Source organism: Podarcis raffonei, chromosome 4 (assembly GCF_027172205.1).
Source record: "Podarcis raffonei isolate rPodRaf1 chromosome 4, rPodRaf1.pri, whole genome shotgun sequence".
NCBI classification, from domain to species: domain Eukaryota; kingdom Metazoa; phylum Chordata; class Lepidosauria; order Squamata; family Lacertidae; genus Podarcis; species Podarcis raffonei.
Genome location: NC_070605.1, coordinates 47,114,461 through 47,136,288, shown reverse-complemented (window position 1 = coordinate 47,136,288; position 21,828 = coordinate 47,114,461). Strand labels below are relative to the sequence as shown.

Below are 21,828 nucleotides of genomic sequence, written 5' to 3'. Positions count from 1 at the left end.
AAGAATGAACCGGCTTAGTAAAGATGTAAAATGTGTTCTAAATAAAATAATGTTTAAGGGTATTCTATTCTGCTCTATTTCTGTGGCATTTAAAAAAGTTGTGTTAATATTGCTCACAACTGTTAAAGGATTTGAAAATGCTTTTGCTTTGCTGCAAATGATAAGAAAATTCATGAATTTTAAAAAGCTTTAAAAACATGAAAGAAAAATCAATTATATCCCAGCTTTCATAGAAAGTTCACTTTACTGGGAAAGCAAGTTTATTACATGTATGGTGGAGCGGGGGGGGGGGGGGTAGAGCAAAAGCAGCTAGACTAAAAAATATATTTTGTATCTCAGGAACAACATGAGAAGCTGACATCTATAAAAGGTTTCTATGTTTTTTATTTTATTTTGGGGCTTTGTAAAAGTGATGAATGTCAGAAGATGTTTTTTCTGAATAACCTCAGAACAAGTTGTAGTATGAAAGAACAGCTATGTGGTGACACCTTTATTTTGTGCCCACTACATATTTAATCATTCTTCCCTTTCAGCCAAATCCCATTTAATTAATCGAACATCTTTTGCTTGACTGTTTCTTATTCCTCACATGTCTGAAGATGTTACAGCTAGAATAATCAAAGTCCAACCTGGAAAAAACTAAGCTTGCCCAGCCTGAATTGATAATAAAACTGCTGTTGGTAGAAGATAGACAACCATTCCGTTTTGCGAGAAAGTGCTGTTCTTACATGAATAGCATGACCTCATTCTAGGCTTCAGCAGACTTTCATTTCAACTGATGTTGGACCTGCACTTAACGTACTGTATCTAGGTTGACTGAGGTCTATTGAAGCCCAAGCATGCATGGTCTATATAGCTCATTAAAAATATTGCACATCTCTTCAGTTGTTGATCTTTATGGGACAGTACTAATTTCTGAATATATCTTCATGAAATTTCTGTTCGCTGAAGACAGATTAATGCAGCGTCTTGTAATACTTGCCTTCCTTCTGTGTGCCTTGCAAGTTGTTTTGAGTTTGGGTTTTTTATGCCCTTATCTAAACACTGCAGCTATGAAAACACATTGCAGTTTCCAGTTAGAGTGGGAATATGACAGTAATGAAGCATCAGTACCTCGGATTTCCCTCTCTCCCTCTCTGTGTCATTGAATTAAGGGAAATGGTGCTTTATTCCCACTTTCCAGTTTCCCTTCCCCATGCCCTGGGGCCAGGCTGCTTGCCAAGCTAATTAAGATTTAAGAACTGTAGCTTGACTGCTGTGATTTGAAATCCAGATCCAACTGAAGACTTGTAGTTACAAGTTTAAGTCTCTGAATTTGGAAGATTGGCTTATTAGTGCACAAGTATGTTAAGCCACTTTACCTGAATTTGCTGGAATTTTTAGCATAATCTCCTCCTGGCTGTAATACTGTGCATTTTTGCATGTGTCTAGGGAAGCATTCCTGTAGCAATCCATCGAAGGTCTTAGAGTGATAATATGTATTTTAAAACCTGCTACCAAAATACTATTCATTTATATGTATTAATATGTCAGTCTTTATATGTGTGTGTACGCGTGCATGATTTGCATATTTGCTTTTCTATAAGTCACTGTCTCTTTTCTTCCTAGCAATGTACAAGTATATTGATTACAAATTCTGGTTTTTAAAAACCAACACTGCTCATTGAAGCCTTCAGTTGCCTACGTCATTATTTTTAAAATGCTAATACTTTGTTATTGTGCCAAACCCTTACGGAACAAAGTGATAGGGGCGAAAAAATTAGGCCAACACCAAATGGATTTGCATATCTTCTTATGTATCCTTTTCTGCCTCCTTATGCTTTCTGTACGAAAGCATAATCAGTGTCTTGTTTTCATTAGTGGTAGAAGTAGTGATCATAAAAGAAAGCAAACATGATTCTGAATCACCTTTTCAAAGGGTGAAGTTCAAGTTAGGAAAGAAGACTTAACTCTCTTTGTTACCATTAGTATGAAGTTGACAGGTCCAAGATGGAGGAGGACACTCAGAATATCCCAGTCTTGGTTGCCAAAGAAATATCCCACACATTTTCTTCATTTAGCTTATTTGACTTTCTGTTTTTTTAATCTTGTATATGAATGCTTTCTTTTCCATTGCACTGTGATTATTCATTTACATAATAGATCAGAGACCCTTCTGTCTCTGATAATTCAAATGCATCAAAGTTCAGCATTTATTTATTTGCTGAAGAATATGGTAGGCAAAATAGAACATAGGAAGTTGCCTTAAAACAAATCAAACCATTCCTCCATCTAGCTCAATATTACCTATATTGGCAACAGAGGTTCTATGGGGTTTACGACAGGACTATATTTCCGTTTGGAGATATCAGGGATTGAACCTGGGACAATTTCTGCTCAAAGCATGTGCTCTACTTCTAAGCTAAACCCCTTCCCTTAAGATCAAAGATTATCACTGTCTGTTTTTCCCTACCTATATTTCAGAAGTGTAGATACAGAGGCCAGAGAAGAAGTTGAAGGTGGGCATTAAGATTCTAATAACCCATGTCCATAAAGAACAATTCCTTTTGGAGGCAAAAAGATTCTTTCTGCCACTCTGCTGGGCAGAAGGACTTCCATTTCCCCCCACATCACGGTTTTTCGGGTTGTGGAGGAAGCAGGCTATGTCCTTGTCTTATGATTTGTTTAAGACCATTGTAAATAGGAGATCCAGTTTAAGTATCAAAAGTTTTATAAAATCTTTTCCCCCCTTAATAAAGACATATTGGGACATGCATTAAGCACAATGTAACATAGATTCTGTGGACGTTGTACTACTGGATACGATAACATGAAATCTTTGCTGTAATTACTACGGAAGCAAATATGGGGAGTTTCATACATGGAAGCCAACAGACTTTGGGAAATATGCTAAAAGATTAATACAAGAATAAAAGAAAGGCACTACTAATACTGGGTAATTAGACCTTGATCTAAACTGTCTATCATACATGAATAACAGTATCCCAATGAAAATTAAACATTTAAACATAAGGTGGAATCTATATTTTATATACTTGTTTCCTTTCCAGAACATTATAATGAACAAAATGCAAGCAATATATAAGTTTGACACTTTTTATAGATGCAAACATCATCAAAGCATTTATAAACATTAATGAAAAATGAATTTATGCCACTTAGTCAAATTTATTTCTGTTTGAAATTTCAATCTTTCCCTGCAATCTTTTTCTCTCCTCCATATTGCTGAAAGGCACAAAATTTTGTCAAATTTATTCAAGCTGTTAGCATGCACATAGAACATTAAGTAGTTGTTCAAATGTTGCTGAGCAGTAAAATACTATGATAAAGTGGCATCTTGCTGTGCCTCCATTACATCTTCAGCACTAAAATTAATTTATGATCAGTCATCAATTCATTTACATGTCGTTTTATGCGAAATCCATCCTTGCTGATGAATGTGTATCCCTAGATCCATTAAGCTAGAGTAAAATCTGTGCTTTATAATATGACCCTGCTAATTGTTGCATTACCATTTTTATGAGATACAAAATCTAGCAGGTCCCCTTCTCAGAGCTCATATTAAGCCATGAACACCTTATTTCCACTAAATGAAGTCTGCCACACTGCCTGCACAGTAAAATGAATGCTTAAAAAATAATAATTAAAAGGACAGATTTCCCTCCCTTGTGCTATGTGCTTGTGTGTTCTATATTACTACTTTCAGGTGCAACCCTGATTTATTCTTCAGAGGACATTATTGTGGTTCATTTACTTGGCCACTGACATCGCAATGACAAGGCAGGGGAGAAAGGTAACGTGTGCCAGTCCTTGTCACCATTGCTGATGTCATTGCTTCCTGTGGCTAATGCCAGTGCAGTGATTAAGAAGTAGACTCTCTTGCGTAGCCAAATCATTAAAACATTTCACAGATGCCACAAGCAGTCTTTTAGATAACAATGCTAAACATGTTATACCACAATTTAACCGCAACTTGTCTGGCAAGAGTCCCAAAGTAACAGGTGTTTGTCCTTGTTTCAACTTTTACGCTGCTACAATTTTCCATTTTTAAAAAATTCATCCTTGACCAAAGGAGGCCCAGTCTATTTTAAAGCATAGTATGGCCCAGATATAAAACAGAAAGAACAAAAATAGTCAGAACTTCTGGCAGAATGAAAATGTTCTGTGTGGGCATTGTTTTATGAGTCTTCCTGTTTATGATGATAATAAGCAGCATTTCAACCTAAAGCACATCACTGCAGCTTTTTAAATGAGCCAAAAGAAGAAGGAGCATTTTTCCTCTGGCAGGAGACTTGGTTCTATGCTGGATGTAGATGACGGGTGAAGCACCCCTTCCTTCTTCCACCAGCCTGCTCACTTACCTGCACACACTTCCTTGTCACTTGTGGCTAGGGCTAGGGTTAAATACAAGGCTCTATTACTCTTTCATTTGTCTTTTGTGTCTTTATAGTACATTGGGGATCTAATTGTATAAAAGACTCACTAAAATATTCAGACTGCAATTATGGCATATTGTCACCTCGTAAATATGTCTACCACATTAAATAGCAAAACGCAGACAAAAATTGAAGTTACATTAAGCTATTAAAACAAAGTGGGGGGGGAGCAATCGCTTTAGTGAAAATAAAGCTTTTTGGCTTTCTTTTGCTGTGGAAATTCTATGAAAGATAGATTCATTTTGAGATAAACTGAAATTTACAGGTTTATACACACACATCCCCACGTGTATGTAGCACTGAACTCAATAAAACATAATTCACATTGGGCTATGTCAGACCGCTGTCCTATGACAGCTATAGATTATGAGGGGCTTTAAGTCTCGGTCTAGCCAAAACCAAGAACTTCATCCAGCACCTTGGAGACTGCAAAACATGTGCAACCAAGGCCAGAATTTGAAGGACCATAAAATAATTTGTGATTGTAAGATTTATTTCCCTCTAGATTCCAGCAGCTTAATAGTACACTGTGCATGTGTGAAAGTATAGCACAGGTGGGGAACCTTTGACTTGGACCTCAGTTTACGTGGCCCTTGACACCACCTGAAGCTGTCCCATACTTCTATCCCATCAGAGTCCCTTCCTTTCAGTTTGGTTTCCACCTTATTTTTCCTGGCTTTTTGCCTCTCAACCCCATGTGGTTTCAGAATAATTGGAAGGAGCAACATTTTATTTCATAAAAATACTTTATTTTTTGTTTTACTTGTTTCCTGGTTTTATGGCTGAGAGGGAGGGGTTCTGAGAACAAATAAGCAGGCTTCTGCTGTGTATGTGTTTATATAGCACACTAAAGTAGAAAGGGATTATTTCCACTTGCTTTCCAGAAAAGTAGCAGAATCGACCCATTGTACTTTTTAAAGCAAAAACAAAAAAAATAACTTCTACCTACTTATTTGAGAGTAACCCATCAAAACAAGCAGGACTAATTTCTACATAGACCTATGCAGGACTGGAAATTCTAATCTGAAGAAGCCAAGGCAAAAATTTAAACAGGGTCATATGCATTCCAGATTAGTTCATCCAGAACACTTTTATCTTTGACTCTTTCCATCACCAGTGTTTGTTCCGCTTACCGCTTGCATGTGCACCCTCACTCATGGGCATAGCCCAGTTGCTCCCCCCTAAATCAATAAATAAAAATACTTCACTAACTGACCAGTCGCATCACAGATAACTCGGTTCTCAAGAACAAAAAGGTTGCCCACTTCTTATGTAGAAATAGGTCACAAAAACCCATGCAAATGAACACTGTCAACTAATTTATCTATGCCCTTTTGAAATGGTAGAGCAAATGGTAGGCTCAATTTTTAGTAATGTTCAGTAGTGCAGTCCACGGGTCTCTTTCTCGGAATATAGGTGTGAACATACCCTGCCTGTATTTTGATGCAATATGGTCCCCAGCTTTGTAGAATCATAGACATATCCATTGGTTTTCATGTCTTCTTACTGTCATGATAAATTCTGTTGCCACATAGCATCCATTTAAGGCCAGAGTCTTCACATTTGAATCTGAGGTGTATAAAATCAATTCTTTCAAGTAGAACCACTAGAAAATAACTGCATCTGAATGAAAAGACTAGTATTTAAAAGAGTGCAGTATAGATGCCTATTACTGTTTCGTGGGCTTGTTAGCTTCAAGAAACAGAATGCTAAATGTGAATAAGAATGATATTCATCTCTTTTTTTAACCTGCAGAAACATCTGGTAATACTAAGGTCCAGGAACAAACTTGTGAGTCTAGCCCCCACTTCCTCTTTTATTTATAACTTTTGATTGCTTCAGCACCTTGAAATTTTTATGGAAAATAAAAAGAGAATTCAGCTTTTTCAAATAGTGGATTTTGTTCTAGATAAAGTGCTTACTGCTGCTTTCAGCAGGAGGAAAAAATTGCAGCTGACAGACAGCATGGGAATTCAAACAAGCTACTGGAAAATAGAGTGCGCTGTATTGTATGAAATGGACACCTGCTTGGAGCCTGTTTCATCCTGTTTGAAAAAGGCACAGCTGATCTGTGACAAAATTAGATCTGGAGTTTCCTAAAGCCAGATTTAAACCAAATTTGCTGCTCATCCTTGTGCTCAAATTTTAAGGGAACGTTAAAAGAGCCCTGTTGGATAAGAGCAAAGACCTATCTACTCCAGTTTCCATAGTGGCCAACCAGGTGCCCACAGATAGGATATGGGCACAATAGCCTTCTCCTGTATTTCCCTAGTGACTGATATTCAGAGGCACAGTACGTCTGATCCTGAAGGCAGCCACATTCATTCTGGCTGTACCCGTTCCTACAATTATAATAATAATATCTTTATTGTCATTGCCCCCTCTCAGGGACAACGAAATTACTTGACTGCTCCATAAAAACACTAATTAAAACAATACAGTATAGTACAGCAAGGAAGATTAGATGACTTTCAAAGTCCAGGCTTCCCATGCAGGGCCGAGATCGCTCTGGAGAAGAAGCTGTTCTTAAGACGGCTCGTTCTTGTCTTCATCGTCCTGTATCTCCGTCCCGACGGCAGGAGCTCGAAGAGACAGTGACCAGGATGCGATGGATCTTTTACTATGTCCAGTGCCTTCCTATGGCACCTTGTGGCATAAATCTGCTCTAAGGTGGAGAGTGGGCAGCCAACAATGCTCTCTGCTGCCTTAACAACTCTGCACAACCCCATCCTGTCCTGGGTAGTACAGCTTCCGTACCACACACATAAGCCATAAGTGAGCACGCTCTCAATGGCACAGTGATAGAAGGCAAGCAGCAGTTTCTGCGGAAGATGGTTTTTCCTTAGAATTCTCAAAAAGTACAGTCTCTGCTGTGCCTTCTTCACAAGCCCCCTTGTGTTGACACTCCAGGACAGATCCTCTTGTAATTCAATGCCCAAAAATCTGAACGTCCTGTGAATGTGTCTAACTCCATTTTAAAGCAATCTAGGCTGGTGTTGCATCTTCTATCCTTCAGCTTTATTGGTTGGTATTGGGTTCTAATATTATGAAGAGGGAGAAAATTGTCTTTCAATCCGCTTTATCCTTACTATACATACTTTTAAAAACATCTGTTATGATGCTTCCCCCAGCCCAAAGTAAAGAACACATTGTAACCTTTTCTGATGGGGCAGTTGCTAAAGCTCCTTGATAATTTTGGTTGCCTGTTTCTGCACATTTTCCAGTTCTACAATATTCTTTTTGCAGAAACCAGAACTGTATTTAGTAATCAAATTACTGCTTCATTGTAATTTGTATAAAGGCATTGTAATATTATCAGATTTATTTTATTTTATTTATCCCTTTCCTTATAATCCATGACATGGAATTCAGTTTTTCACAGTTACTTATTTGAAATTTTCATTAAGTTATCCACCATGATTCCAAGATCTCTTTTCTAGTCAGTCACCACCAAATTAGGCCCTTTCAGTATATATGTGAGTTTTGGGAGTTTTATTTGCTCCAGGGTGCATCACTTTACACTTTCACTGAAACTCATTTAGCAATTTAATACTCATTCACACAGTTTGGAAAGATCCTTTTGAAGCTCCTCTTGATCCCTTATTGTTTAATCCTTGAATTATATGGTGTCATCTCCACCACACTGCTCACTCCTGACTTCAGATCATTTACAGAAAAGTTTAAAAGCACTGGTCCTAATACAGATGGCAGGCAAAAAGATAGTTTTGGCAGGCCTGTAAAAAAAATTCCAGGAGGCATTCTGTACATCCCTATATTGTCAACAGATGCCTCCTAAAACAAAATTTGGAAATAATTTGCAGATTCCTCCTCAAGCAGATCATTGGAGGGACTTTGAGTGAAGGAAGAGACTTAAGTGAAGCTAGACAATATTGGGGGCGGGCATGTTGTACCTCCCCTAATAATTCCTGATTTTAAAAACTGCAGTTAAAAACAATCATCTGGTGATGTCTTGTTAGTGTGGGTTAGTTACACATATATATAGTGTCACTGCAGGTTAGAAAGGGTTTTCTGTATGTTTTAAAGAAGCAACAACAGCCCAACAACACCCAATGAAAATCAGAGCTTATTGCTTAAAGCTGGACTACAGCTCCCATCACTCCCATCCATTGGCCACACTTGGCTGAGCCTGATGGGATTTGAAGTCTAGCAACACCTGAAGTTTGAGCTTAAACTACTTCTAGACTTACTCCCTTTTAAGTCTTTTTTCAAAACTTGGATATTAATCACAAGGTCTTGTCTTAAGTAAACCAGCAAAGCTGCAAATGGCTGTTTTAATATAAAAAACAGACTTTTCCCATTATTTCCTTAATTATAGATAGCTATTACTCCTTTTCAAAAGAGAGTAATTTTGGAGGTGCACAAGACATGAAGATCATCTACATGAGTTTGCTGACACCTCTAACATTTGTCATGCTGTATTATTGTCATATTCCTGAGTCTAATTGTCATCTTTTCTGCCATATATAATTTTAAAGTGATTTTCTTTTAAATTGGTTTATATATAATATTCATATGAAAATATTCCCATCTTTTCTGTAATGTTGCAGTTCATCTTTCTTTCCCACTCTGTCCAGTTGAATTTCTGTCTTCCAGATAATCTTATAATCATATGAAAATAGAACCATATGGGTTCACAGTTGTGCCATGCTTTGTCCTGCTAGAACACACTACACCTAAATGTCATAGTAAGGACCTGAACCTGGGTCAGAATGGTCTGATATTGGTTCTATCAGTCTTAGTTGGTGGATTGTGGTACTGCATAAGGGCAACCCAACAATGTTGTCTCACAGTAATAGCAACTATCCCCATCACCAAAGGCAGTTTGGGCCTTCTCACAAAAAACAAGCTGTTCTTTTGGGTTGTCTCTCACAAACTACAGGGACATTTCTGATTGCCCTGATGGAATTTCTATTTCTGACACTTTTAAAAGAGGTGAAATGTGTAGTCTGATTTGACAGTGCAGTTAGTTGTGTCTGTAAAGTTTTTGACAGTTCTGCTCTCCAGTAACATCCCTCGAATAGCATCCCGCATTATTATATCATACATGGGATTTTGGGAAAGGATGAGTTGCCTCCCTGAACTAAGGCTATGACACCATTCTTGTGCAGCAACTCACAACATTGCTGTTAATATTATTCATACACACACATACACCAGCTGATTCATCATGTTCTGCAGTCATTAAAAATATATATAAGGAAATGCATTAAAAGAGTGTGTGTGTGTTTGCTGATATATAGTCATACACACAATATAAATGACCTTTAAGCAGTTCAGAATATCAACATGTTATAATTTAGATCTTGTTTTCAATATGCAGCTTATTATTGTAAACAGGCTGTGATCCAACAAAACATCAGTTAGTGTAAGAGATCTGTGTACATAGTCAGCACTTTTTCTGTTTGGGGTGTATTTTTTTAAATGAAAATCAGTGCTGGTCTCTTCACCAGTGGGAAATGCTGCAGGAAAAAGAGCAAGCAAAGTTCAGACTTCATGTTTAGGTAATTTCCTTGCTTGCTGAGTTGTTGTTGTTCTGGTTACATCCCACAAAACACCTAAACTGATTTTCATTTAAAGTATACACGTCCTGGTTACAGAACTCCTAAACCTTTTTTTAATTTAAAGTATATATGTTGAGCAGTTGACATTCTTTCTTCAAATGATGGTCACCAAGTCAAATGAAGCAAGGCTTGTTTTAAATCATTATCCTGAACATTTCTATACACAAATAATCTCTTCAGCTAGCCTGTTGTAGTGATCTCTGTTCAGAAATCTATGTAGTTTTACTTTTTAAGAAATGGCTTTTTCATTTTTTTCCCCAGCTTGCCTTAGCTGTTATCTTGCCTTACCTACATCTGTCTATGTCAGGCAGAGTCCATTTGGAAAGTAACAATTTTATTTGTGCCTCTGGCAAGCAGAATCAAATTGTCAGTCTCTGTTGCGCTTAACCCACTTTCAGCCTGTCAAATCTCTGTCGACTCCTTCAGCTTCTGTTCTTGTATCTTGGAGTGCAGAAACTTGTTTATTACAGCATACCACTGTATTGATGCTAAAAGATTTGGTCATTCCAGCGCTGCAAACTATTTTCATTGTTTTGGAAAGCTAATTGGCACCAAAGCTATTTCCTATGGTTTTGTATAGCACGGATGTTTTGAATTGTCACGTAGGCATCCTGTGCTTCTAGTTTCAGACTAGAAGTTTGAGACTCTGAGATGCCCCAAACAACTTTTATAATCATTGTGCTCATTGCAATGGGCTGGCTGAAAATATCTGTGTTTTAGAGTTTGGATAAACTAGTGACTAGAGCACCTTTACTTTTAGTAGTGGAGTAGAAAAGGGAATGTCATCAGATGCAGCTTTTCTCAGCACTTTCAACAACAAACCAACATCTGCCCTATTTACATCTTCCATTTCTTCCATTAAAAGTCTAAATGAGCAGGAATTCCCAGTATGTGGTGAGACTTGAAAATCCTCAGAACTTGAACATTTTTGAATGGTGCCATTTGCAGCCTTATCTCAAGAGTGATCTGTAACTTTTCACCTTGAAGACTAGAGGCTGAGATTTTAATTCCAAACTTTAAGGCCTTGAATTTTTATACATTTTATATATCCCTGAAAGCAGAGTGCTCATACCTGGAAAAGCAAAATGCAAAAGGAAAGATTCCATTTGACTGGATTTGCCTCATTCCTGAATTTTCTACACACAAAACTTACTCGTGCCACACTAACCTATGGAAGGTAGTGATTAAGGGTGGTATACAACTAAGTTTTATTCAGAGTAGACACATTAAAATGAACATGACTAAGATATGACCATTAGTTTCAGTGGGTTTGCTTTGAGTAAAACTTAGTTGAATACCACAGCAAGTAAAGAGTTTAAAAATTTAAGTTTAGGACAGCAGGTACCGGTAATAATTGTATGATACAGTGCATTCATGTTTTTCTTATTTTGAATTCTGAGATAAGAAATGTCCACTTTAAGATCCTTTATTAAAAAAACCTGACAAAATCTGAACTTCTCCATTGGCTGAGATCCATGGTGATGGGGAAAACTGCAATGAATTTTTATCTGAATTTCCCTATTCTAGAAATACAAAATTGAGATTTGAAAGTAGAAGGAAAAGAGGTATTTTAATAGCCCTTTGGAATTTACATAACAGTTAAGCTATTTCATGTGTGCAACTCACTAGCCCCCTACATTTGTTTTTAGGTTCACTTGTAAATGGATGGGGTTCTGCGTCTGATGAGGACCGTAACTTTTCTAGTCATAGATCTAGTGTAGGTAGCTCCTCAGATGACTCCATCTTTACCAGCGGCAGTTTTGCACAAGCTCTGGTTGCAGCAGCAGATAAAGCTGGGTTTAGGCTGGATGGAACCAGCCTATCAAGAACAGGTTTGTAGACACAAAGCTAATGCTTTTTGCATGATGTGGGCCTCTGTCTTTTCTTTCTTCCTCCTTTCCTAAGAAAAGTAAAACCTCAGCATAAATATGCCTAACATGCATATAAAACAGATGGTTTGTTTCTGCCTGTTAGGTTTTTTGCTTTTTTGTTTAATAGTACTTCAAGCAGAAACAAAGCAGTGCAGTGCACAGACATTTTAACACTTCTCTTGACTCTGCTATGGATTTACTGACACCAACACATACTGCCTTTTAATACGGCCTCAATGAGACTGCTAATTTTGCCATGCAATTTTTGATGATTTATTATTTGCAAAACCTTCTCACAATCAATAATATTTCTTGTGAAGAACTGCACACTTAGCTTTTATCTCCATTACTGCTTCTCTTTTGCATCTCTCTTGCCAAATGTATTTTCTGGGAAGACTGTGAGCATGGGGTGAGTTGGTGAAAGTTTATCACTCTAACAATGCAACAGTTTAACAGCCTTATTAAATGGTTGCCTTTTAAGGCACTTAATCCAATCATTTATTGTGTCTGACAGCAGGATTATAATTAAAATTGTATCAAGGACAGCATCTAGTTAAACAAATTAGTTGCCTTGCTTAAACAAAGTGACTCTGATTTGGCTTTCAAATGCCAGATAAAGGCAACCTTATATTTTATTTTTTCTGTGGTTACTTCTCTTCCCTTCTCTGCAAAAAAGATGAGTCAAAGTACATAAAATGTTTAGAAGTAGGCTATGGTTGTGTTCAGATCATAGTAGGTGCATTAAGGAAGCAGAGGGCACTTCCTAATGGCCGTTTGCGGACTCTGTAGCTCCTACATGAAAGTTTTGTGCAGCCCCTACACAGTGTTTCGCTCTGTGTTATTTTCCCACTTGTTCTATTTCCGTGGAAAACTGAGTAAGTAAAATTCCAGCAAAAATACAGCCATATTAAATGAGGAAGGAATATGGGATGACATTTTGATGGGGATCATGTCATGATCATGTCATGTGGATGCTGCACAAAACTTGCATGAACGAGCAGCAGAGTCTCCAGAGAACTATGGTGTGGAAGTGCCCAGAGATACATTTAGAGCAGTAGCTCCAGGCTACTCTTGGGCCTGTTTATAACACAAAGGGATTACTATACAGATCAAGAAACTTCAACAGCATAACAAACTCCTAACACCAACTATGTGGGGTGGCTATCATATGGTTGTAAAATTTAAACCACCCTGTACATAAAACAGCGGGCTTTGTAAGAGTTCTGGCATGCATGTTTCTCCTACAAACATCACAAGTGATCTGTGTGATAGACTCTTGTAAGGGAGCAGTGCACTTGTCACTGAAAGCAGGGAGGAGGAGGAAGGCTTTATAAGATTGCAATCTCATCAAGAACAATGAAGGACTAATTATACTGTAGTATTCTACATAAATCCTAAGACTTGATATTAAAGTATTCTTAATCAAGTAGATTATTGCCAACAAATCATGTGTTCTTCCATTGGCTTTGAAAAACTGAACTTAATGTATGCTTGTTTAAAATTATGAAAACATTGTAAAAAAAACCCAAACCCTCACTTTATAGAAAATTACAAAAATACAGCATATCGTAATTTCTAAGGTGTGGGAGCTGCAGGAGAGGAATCAATTAAAATTTGCCCCTTTCCTCCACCACTACTAGAGATGTCTCCTGGATCAAAAGTCTTTCCATGAGTGCTGGGGCACAAACTGGATTCCACCTCAGCTTTCTAAAATGGCTCACATTGAAAAGAAAGAAAAATATACATTCTTACTAAAACTAAAACAGTCTGTATTGCTTGGTTAATTTGTATTGCTTGGTTAATTTAAGCAATACATATAAAATGAGTGGAATAACTTTTTTTGGCTGATGAACACTCCATTAGTACTGAAGGGAACACAACTGTCTCATTAGATCTGGAAATGACAACTCTATTTGATTAGCCAATAGCTACCTTTTTCAATAAATATTAACATCTGCATGCACACAAAATAATGAAATATGGATAAATCTTATCTGTATTAGCCTGTTCTTGAATGGTTTGGGCCCCAGAATAAATTGTCTAATGTGGTTACTTATGCAATAAAAATACAGCATGTGTTGGGCAAAGCTGAGGTTAGACTCCTCATCCAGAACACATGTTTTCTGCATAGAAGTCATGGTGTGTAAATGTTGCTTCCAATCTTTTTTTTTTTTTAATGTATTAGTTACGCATTTCTGTTTAGCATACAAAAAAGATGGTCAGCAAATGGTGAAAATGTTTTTCAAATAAACTTTAACAGTAAACTCCAACACTGAGTTTGTCACTTTGCTGGTGGTGCCGTCAATGACAGTCGTCATGAGTTTTCATGTGAGGTGTTGCAAATAAAGAAACTGAAGCCGGTTAGAGCAGGCATGTAAGCATAATAACGTATCAATTTCCATTTTTGTTTGTAGGCAAACCATATTCCTCTTCTCAGAGGCCTCGGCCAACCAGCCCCTTTTCTACTGATAGCAACACGAGTGCAGCCCAGAGTCAGAGGCCTAGGCCTACCAAAAAACACAAGGGAGGCAGAGTGGAGCAGCCTCCATTGCCTCACCGTAGAGAAGGAATGACAGATGGTAAGTTCTTTGTTAGAAGTCATTTCCATGTTAACTGTAAAATGGTACTTTCCAAATTAGTATACTAAGTTACATGAAAGTTTATATTAAATTGTGTTTGTTCACTATTTTTGTCACATTTCTTTTCACAAGTATTTAGTTCTACATTCATAATATTCAAAATATATAGACTTCTACATAGAGATTCTCACAGTTCATTAATTATAATTTATCTTATACTTCTGTTTAAGACAGCAGTGAAAATGCTTTGTATGTGTTAAGATCTATGTTAAATATATGAAGTAAAAGGGGTCCATTCTTTCTGGAAAGTTCCTGTCAATTTACTTTCCTCTCCTAACTACATAAATCGTGTCAAGTTTTCCATTAGGCAAACTTGGTTCTACTAAACCATTTATTCATAAGTTACCATAGTATAATTTTTTTGTTTATAAGCAATTCAAACTTTTGCTGTAGTTAGTATCTTACCAATTCCATATGTTCTGCATGTGTCTTATTTCTCAAGTAACCTATTTACTTATTTCAACAATTTATTTACCACTTAACACTATAGTTTCTAAGTGATGTACAATGAAGTTACAAAAGAATAATATTACAGAATAATGTTGCATTATATTTAATGGATCCAAATGTCTGTCTCATATGCATATCATTCCAAAAAGAGCTCATCTTCTTATATTTCCACCAGATATGCATGAATATGCCACTTATTTATCAACCCTCCAACATACATCTCTCTAATTTGAACAAATTTCTGCTGTTAAAAACGCACAGTACAGTATTTTGAAAATACTCTCTTTTAAAGAAATGTAAGTTGGCATGGCAGGACCACAAGGAAAGGCAGACTTCTAGATTTCATTTTGTTTTTCCACCTCTAGCATCGTTTCCCTTTTGAAACAAACAAACATTTTCTGTCACTGTTCTGTCTTGATAAGTAATTGATATGTTTCTCATAACAATGTTTTGCTCTACTACCTTGATTATCTCAAAGGTGGTCAGTTTATTTTCCATTTTCTCATCTCTCAAATTTCTTATCAAAAAACATTTTAATTGATGATAGTGAAACCAAGATGGATGTTGTGATTCCATTTCACTTGCTATTTGTTACTTTCAAGTCTTTCAGTCAGTGTTGATGTTAGATCTATGTCAGGCTATGAATTATGGCTGGGCTATTTAGCCAAGCATTAGTTTTTCCTACTGAGCTGTGAAATTCAGTCCCACCAGGACAGCAAAGCAATATTATATGAATTTATCCTCACACATATGTCTGATGACATTCTGTAACTTAGGCTTAATATAGGCTGCTTCGTGTTATTTTAAAATTTCAGCTTCATTCCACAGCTTTTGACAAGGTTTTGCTCCTTTCAAAATCGTAAGATTACACATTTGGTGCAAGTTCAAACAGTAAATAATATTCACATTGTTGTTTACTGATACAACCACAAAATGTGAGGGAAGGGTGGAATTTGGTCAGTAACTTACTTTAATGTTCTAATATATTTTATAACAAAAATTAAAGAATGACCAGTTTTCCAATAAGTCCTGTGGCACCTTAAAGACTGGGCTCTTGTGCAGCATTTTAGGCTATAATCTACTGCACAGATGCATCCCCCCCCCCCAAACTAGAAAAATACTCCAGGTTTGGTAGGACACGTGACCAAGAAGAAATTTGAAACATAATGGCAGCTTGACTTCCTGAGCGACATACTAGTTGTCCCTAACAACCCCACCTTGGAAATAATCGTGGCAAAAATATGAATATGGGAAATTACTGTAATGCAGATTCTATACCAGCAAGGACCATGATTTTGGTGTCAAATATTCCACTGAGACCTCCACCCCTATTTCTTGTTCACTAGCTGTGATGATACCAAGATATAGTTACAAATAAGGCTGCTGAAACAGTAAAACCACCACAACATGGGTTTTACCAATATTTTAATGTCTACAATCAGGTCAAAAATGTGAGCAGATGAAGGTGTGTGAAAAATTTGTAAATGGAAGTGTGTTGATAGTCCTTGGCAGCTCATTGATATAGCGGACAGATAAGGATGTCAATATGCCATTTTTAGGAACATCTGTAATATTACAAGGCAATGTGCAAGTTGTTATTAGATAAAGTAATATAAATAGAACTATTATGTAGTAATCAATAGGTCAACACCACAACAGGAGTAGAAAATGCTTGAGACTATGCTGCCTAACATCAGTGGACATTGGTAAAAAGGCTGTGAAGTCAAATTTTGCATGTAATGGTTGGTAAGCTAAACGTTTTTTGTACAGGTGGTACATCTTCTCATGTAGACTTTTCCCAGCTTCTGCCCCACACGCCATAGCTATAGCAACCTCACCAGTCTTGAATCTGTCACAGCTATAGATCTTTAAATAAATCTCCTCCCAAATTATTGCTGCTGCTATTTGTACTGTCGATGTACATCAATATCAACTTTCCTGTTCTGGTATCGAAAGTATGTTGCAGTTATATCAAAGCTGTTTTTTGTTCAATCCTGGAGCACATGAAGCAGACATTACTTCCCCAAAGGCACCTTCTAATTTACTTATGAGATGTTTCTCGCTGTGTGTTGCCTGAGAAGGGGGATAACCCCTTCAATTTGTCAACTAACTCACCGATACTGCACTGGCATTCATCATGTTTTTAAGAGTACTTGCAGTTTCTCAAATGCCAGTGACTTTTCCGAATTGATATGTCATCCAGTTGTACTAAATTGATTCCTTGTTTCATGTGTAGGGGTTCTGACACGCCACAGGTATAGTAGCAGCAATGATTGTGGAACTATTACACTGTCTAACAAAACCTGTATTGTACAAATCCATTCATTTGCCTTGTTTTGTTGCAAGTTCCCTGACTGAATCATTTGCCCTGTGATGACCGTATTAACCTCAATCAAGTCCTCAATCAAGCTGCTTATTTCTCTCTACCTGCTAGCTATTGGCTGCTAGCTAACTATAAAGATGCAGTATGTCTTGAAGTTATATGCAGCAATGTTCAAACATAAAACTGCTGGAGGGTGGGACGTAGTACTTCCCTAGGAGATCTCTAACAATGGATATGCTTATACACAGTGCATGTTGTTACAACACTTAACGTGCAGTTTCACATCCATATGTTAACTAGGCCAACTTCCCTTCCTGCATTTTATCTTAATTTTTTCTAGACCACGTTCCACAACAGTTGCCTTTCTGCATATTACCATCACAAATTACACAGCAAGTTTTTTCCATCTCTACACCATCTGTAATGATAAAACAGAACACAACAATTAATTTACAGTTGTTACTAGCTGTTACAGTATCACAATGTGAAATAGAACAAACAAAAGTGCTTTCACCTAGTGAATAGTTTTCAAACATTATCTTCCACATCTGCTTGCCTGAAGTAATATGGCTGCAATACCAAAATCATGATCCTTGTACAGAGCCCACTCATTTTCCATATTGCATAATGACTACTGCGACCTAATATGTAATATAGGCAGTCACGCTGCTACTATACAGTATAGCAAATTTTGGCTTGTTTCAAATTTATTCCAGGACCACTGTCTTTTGGGGATTAATATCCATGTATATAAATCCTAACTATATACTTTGATGATAAAGGTCGCACTACATGTGAGGGTTCCCCCCTCCTCTTACAAACTGTCAGTGCTGGGCGGGGGGCAGCAATCTGAATTGCAAACTGGGAGTGACCTTTTGTCCGCCATTAGCCATCTGCACTGTGGAAAACATCACACTGACAGAAGTGAGACATTTTCCTATAATGCAGTGCAAACAGCAAGCATTGAGGGGCTTATGTGAAGTGAGACTACAACAGGACTGAAACTCTCCTAGTCCCATGCTAGAGTTGCAATCTAGATTGGGGACAGGGAAATCTGCACTCAAGGGAAGGACGACCTACTTATGGAGCAGTTGGTGGGAAATGGAGAGAAAGAACTGATTGTTAAATGCTAAGGACCTTGAGAAAGGTGATAAAAAAGCTGAACAACTTTGAGGGTGCCCAGATTTTTACTCCTTGAACTATGGCAACCCTACCAAACAACAGAACAAAAGGTAGGAAGGAGAGAAATCTCATGCATTGACACAAAGCCCTCCAGATAGTTTGGAATGCAATCAGGTTGCCAAATACAGAAAGACTGGCATATGAGGAAAATAATCAGAGTTTCTTTCTGGCGACTTATGCTTTACTATCAACCATCCTATCAAAATCAGTGGCAAAAGTATTAGATTGATTACATTATAGACTGAGGGGCGAAGGGGAGTAAACCATATAATGCCCAAACATAGTCCAGTTCACAAGTAAACATGAAACAATTTTCTTTATTCACAATTTCTTTCCCTGGGTATCATCTGCAATTAATTGAGATTTCCATTAAAGTGCACTGCTAGAGAGTTAGCAACATTAAGCTCTTTTAAAAGTCTAAACTAATAACTGTTGTTTTCAGTCACACTGGGTAATCTCTCACACTGTTCACACTAATCCAAGGTGAGTCAAATGGGAACACATTTAGGCTCAGTTGAGGTTTTTGCTGTCACGAAATATCAGAATCCCCAGTTCCCTAATTACTGAATTGGGAGAAAAGCCACCACTCTCCAATAATATTACATTAATGTACTAATTGGCTTGCAAATTTCTCTTTCCAGAATTGTGCTGTCATTAGATGCAGCTTCTGATGACTTGGCTGAATTCCAACCAATGCAAGGAGCAGTCAGCAAATTCTAGGTGTTCCAGACAAATATGTTTTTACTGACTATATGAACCCCAATGGGGATAAAACCTCACTGAAAGAGAACAACCAAAGATAGTCATAAGATGCACGGTTATGTGCAAGATGCCAGAGCTCCATGCCCATATATTATGGTTCAGCATTTGTCGTTTACAGGAAATAATTTGACACGCCTTGTTTGACAAGTTACAAATAATATTTGCCCCTGCACTGGAAACTCAGTTTACCCTCTCCTGTATCCTAAACTACCTTTTATAGGTTGAATCCAAAAACCTATTCTGTCACTCTACATTTAGAATAACTAAGGGGAGAAAAGGAAAGTAAATTGAAAGACAATTTCAAAATGCACTGAAAATCTAAGTCACTGTAGTAATATATCATGCTATAAGAAATGTCTCACAATTTTGGTTGAAGCAACAAACAGACTCTTAAAGCAGCACAGAGAAAAAACTACAAATTATTATGATCCTCTTCATGTTTACTTTACACGAGTGGGAGCAAGAATAATGAGTAGTCTATCCAGTAAATCTGTTATTGTCAAAGAGGTACTATCCACAAATCCTTTTCACTAGAGGTCAATAGCTTATGAAGCTGAAATGGGTAACCATTGGGACTGTATGTGGCTGCATCATATGGTGAGCCATTAGCCTGCCTATCGTCCTTTCTCTCCAGGAGGAACCAACTACTACCTAAAACCATCAGCTAAAAAAAGCATTTTGTTCAGACAAGCCTACCCATATATGTAGAATGTTGATATGTACTTTAATCTGTTTTTAGTTTATCATTTACTTTAATTATCTTTCGAATGTCTTAAATGGTTGTTCTTCATGATAATTTCATTGTTCTATTCTTTTTGTTAACATCTTAATAATTTTTTTAATAACTCAAACAGCATATAAATGTTATGGTATAAATAAATAAATAAACAAACTTACCTGAGGCCTTAGGATGCTAATCTGTCTAGTAAGATGCTGCAATCTGCAGTTCAGTGGCTCACCACATGGGGCAGCAGCACACAGGCCACCCCTAAGGTTTCCAGTTTGACCCCAGACAGCTCCTGCCACCAAACCTGAAAAACAAAAATACCTCAGAACCTCTTGGGCCCAACTACACGTGATGCTTTTTAAGTTACATGACACTTTAGGAATGCAGATAGCAGCTGTATGGAGACTCTCTGGGTGGGGGTTGTAGGAGGCAGGGGTGGAGTTTAAACCCTTTCCCCCCTCTGCTTCAGAGCCAATGCAAATCTTCACCCTCTCCATAAAGCTGCTATTTACATCAAGATGGAAGTTCCTCATTGTATTAAGGTTAGTCTCCTCCAGGTGCACCATCCAGTCCCAGTGAGAAAGGGAAACTTGAATACAAGTGTACATTACTGGTGGCTAAATGTGTGAACAACTTTCATTGAAAACACTGCATATGAAGGGATATTAGGCAATATGGAATGTCAAGTTACTACCTCAATTGTTAAAGTGCTTGAATGAACAGCACAAGTGTTTTCAGCATTATATGAATCAAAGAGAAAATTGCCATGTAGGATAGGCATGGGGAAGATTTATTGTCTCAATTATTTTGAATAACTAATTAGACTGCAGACAGCTGCCTCCATGAGACAAAATGGTGTTGTCATGCTCCAAATACCCGAGTATCTGTTCCACCATTAGGGCTGGTTCACAAGTATTAACACCAGCTGTTTCTTTCCCATTCACTTTGCTCCTACTGACCATCCTGGGTATAGATTTGTGTGCAGAAATATCAGCATATACCAAACTATAGATGGATGGAACCAGAAGACTCTTGATTCCCCATAGTCACATGTGGTTCCAACTATGGTACAGTCATGTTCTCAAAGATGGTCAAGAGTGCTGCATGGACAAAGAAATTAACTGGCATGCACATGTGAGAGTACTGCTATAGCCCCAATTCAGAAAAGGAAAGAACTATAAAGTTCATGCACAGAAAATATTTCACAGAGGCATGATTCAAAGCATTGCAAATCCTGTGTTTATCTAAGAGGATTTAGTGAGCAGTGGTATGTAAATAGTCTTGCATGTTTATTTTGAAACAGCATGGACAGAATGTTGGATTGCAACTAAGAAATGTTGAAAAATCGTGCTTACTAATGTCTCTTCACCATTGCAAGGTTCAAAAATAAAGGAAAACTCATACACATTTGATATATGTTATCGTGGGTATAGTTTGCTTGAAGTTAAACACAGGCTGGTGACTTCTTTTTTAAAAAGTATTTTGCATTTGAAGATCCCCACCCTCCCAGAATCTGTTGTGTTATAATCTGGACATATTTAGAGCAATTTGCAAATTCACTCAACATTTGAGTGCATGTTAAAACTTCTGGAAAACCTTTCATATGAAGCCACTTTTAATTTAACTGATAGGGTACATGTGATCTGCATTTTGAATATATATATTTCAAAACTATTTCATAGTAAACAGGATGAAAAAGGAAACAACCCCCATCTACTGAAAATAAAAGCTTTTTTTTTTTTACTGACCTTGTCAAGTGCAGCACAACAAAAATTACTCTTCTGGTGAAGGGCATGTTCAGTTATTTACAGCCAAAAACATCTAGCAATTGTCTAAAACCAAGTGAAAAATGTAGG

At 37.3% G+C, this 21,828-nt stretch overlaps 1 protein-coding gene and 1 long non-coding RNA gene across 23 annotated transcripts in view; one reads left to right on the top strand and one right to left on the bottom strand.

Moving 5' to 3' along the window:
- Nucleotides 1-21,828, top strand: part of ROBO2 (roundabout guidance receptor 2) — a 968,715-nt gene that overhangs the window by 937,245 nt on the left and 9,642 nt on the right. For 10 of the 20 annotated variants that reach the window (XM_053386472.1, XM_053386471.1, XM_053386483.1 and 7 more), the window contains 2 exons: nt 11,668-11,850; nt 14,304-14,468. In XM_053386472.1, coding sequence (XP_053242447.1) covers nt 11,668-11,850; nt 14,304-14,468 — 348 coding nt within the window. The remainder of the gene's footprint in view (nt 1-11,667; nt 11,851-14,303; nt 14,469-21,828) is intronic. The other 10 variants (XM_053386491.1, XM_053386489.1, XM_053386490.1 and 7 more) reach the window with 1 other exon arrangement.
- LOC128412915 (uncharacterized) overlaps nt 15,066-21,828 on the bottom strand; it is a 54,921-nt gene continuing 48,158 nt past the window's right edge. For all 3 annotated transcript variants that reach the window (XR_008330183.1, XR_008330185.1, XR_008330184.1), the window contains 3 exons: nt 21,721-21,804; nt 20,143-20,276; nt 15,066-17,719 (listed from right to left, as the gene is read on the bottom strand). This is a non-coding gene — a long non-coding RNA (uncharacterized LOC128412915). The remainder of the gene's footprint in view (nt 17,720-20,142; nt 20,277-21,720; nt 21,805-21,828) is intronic.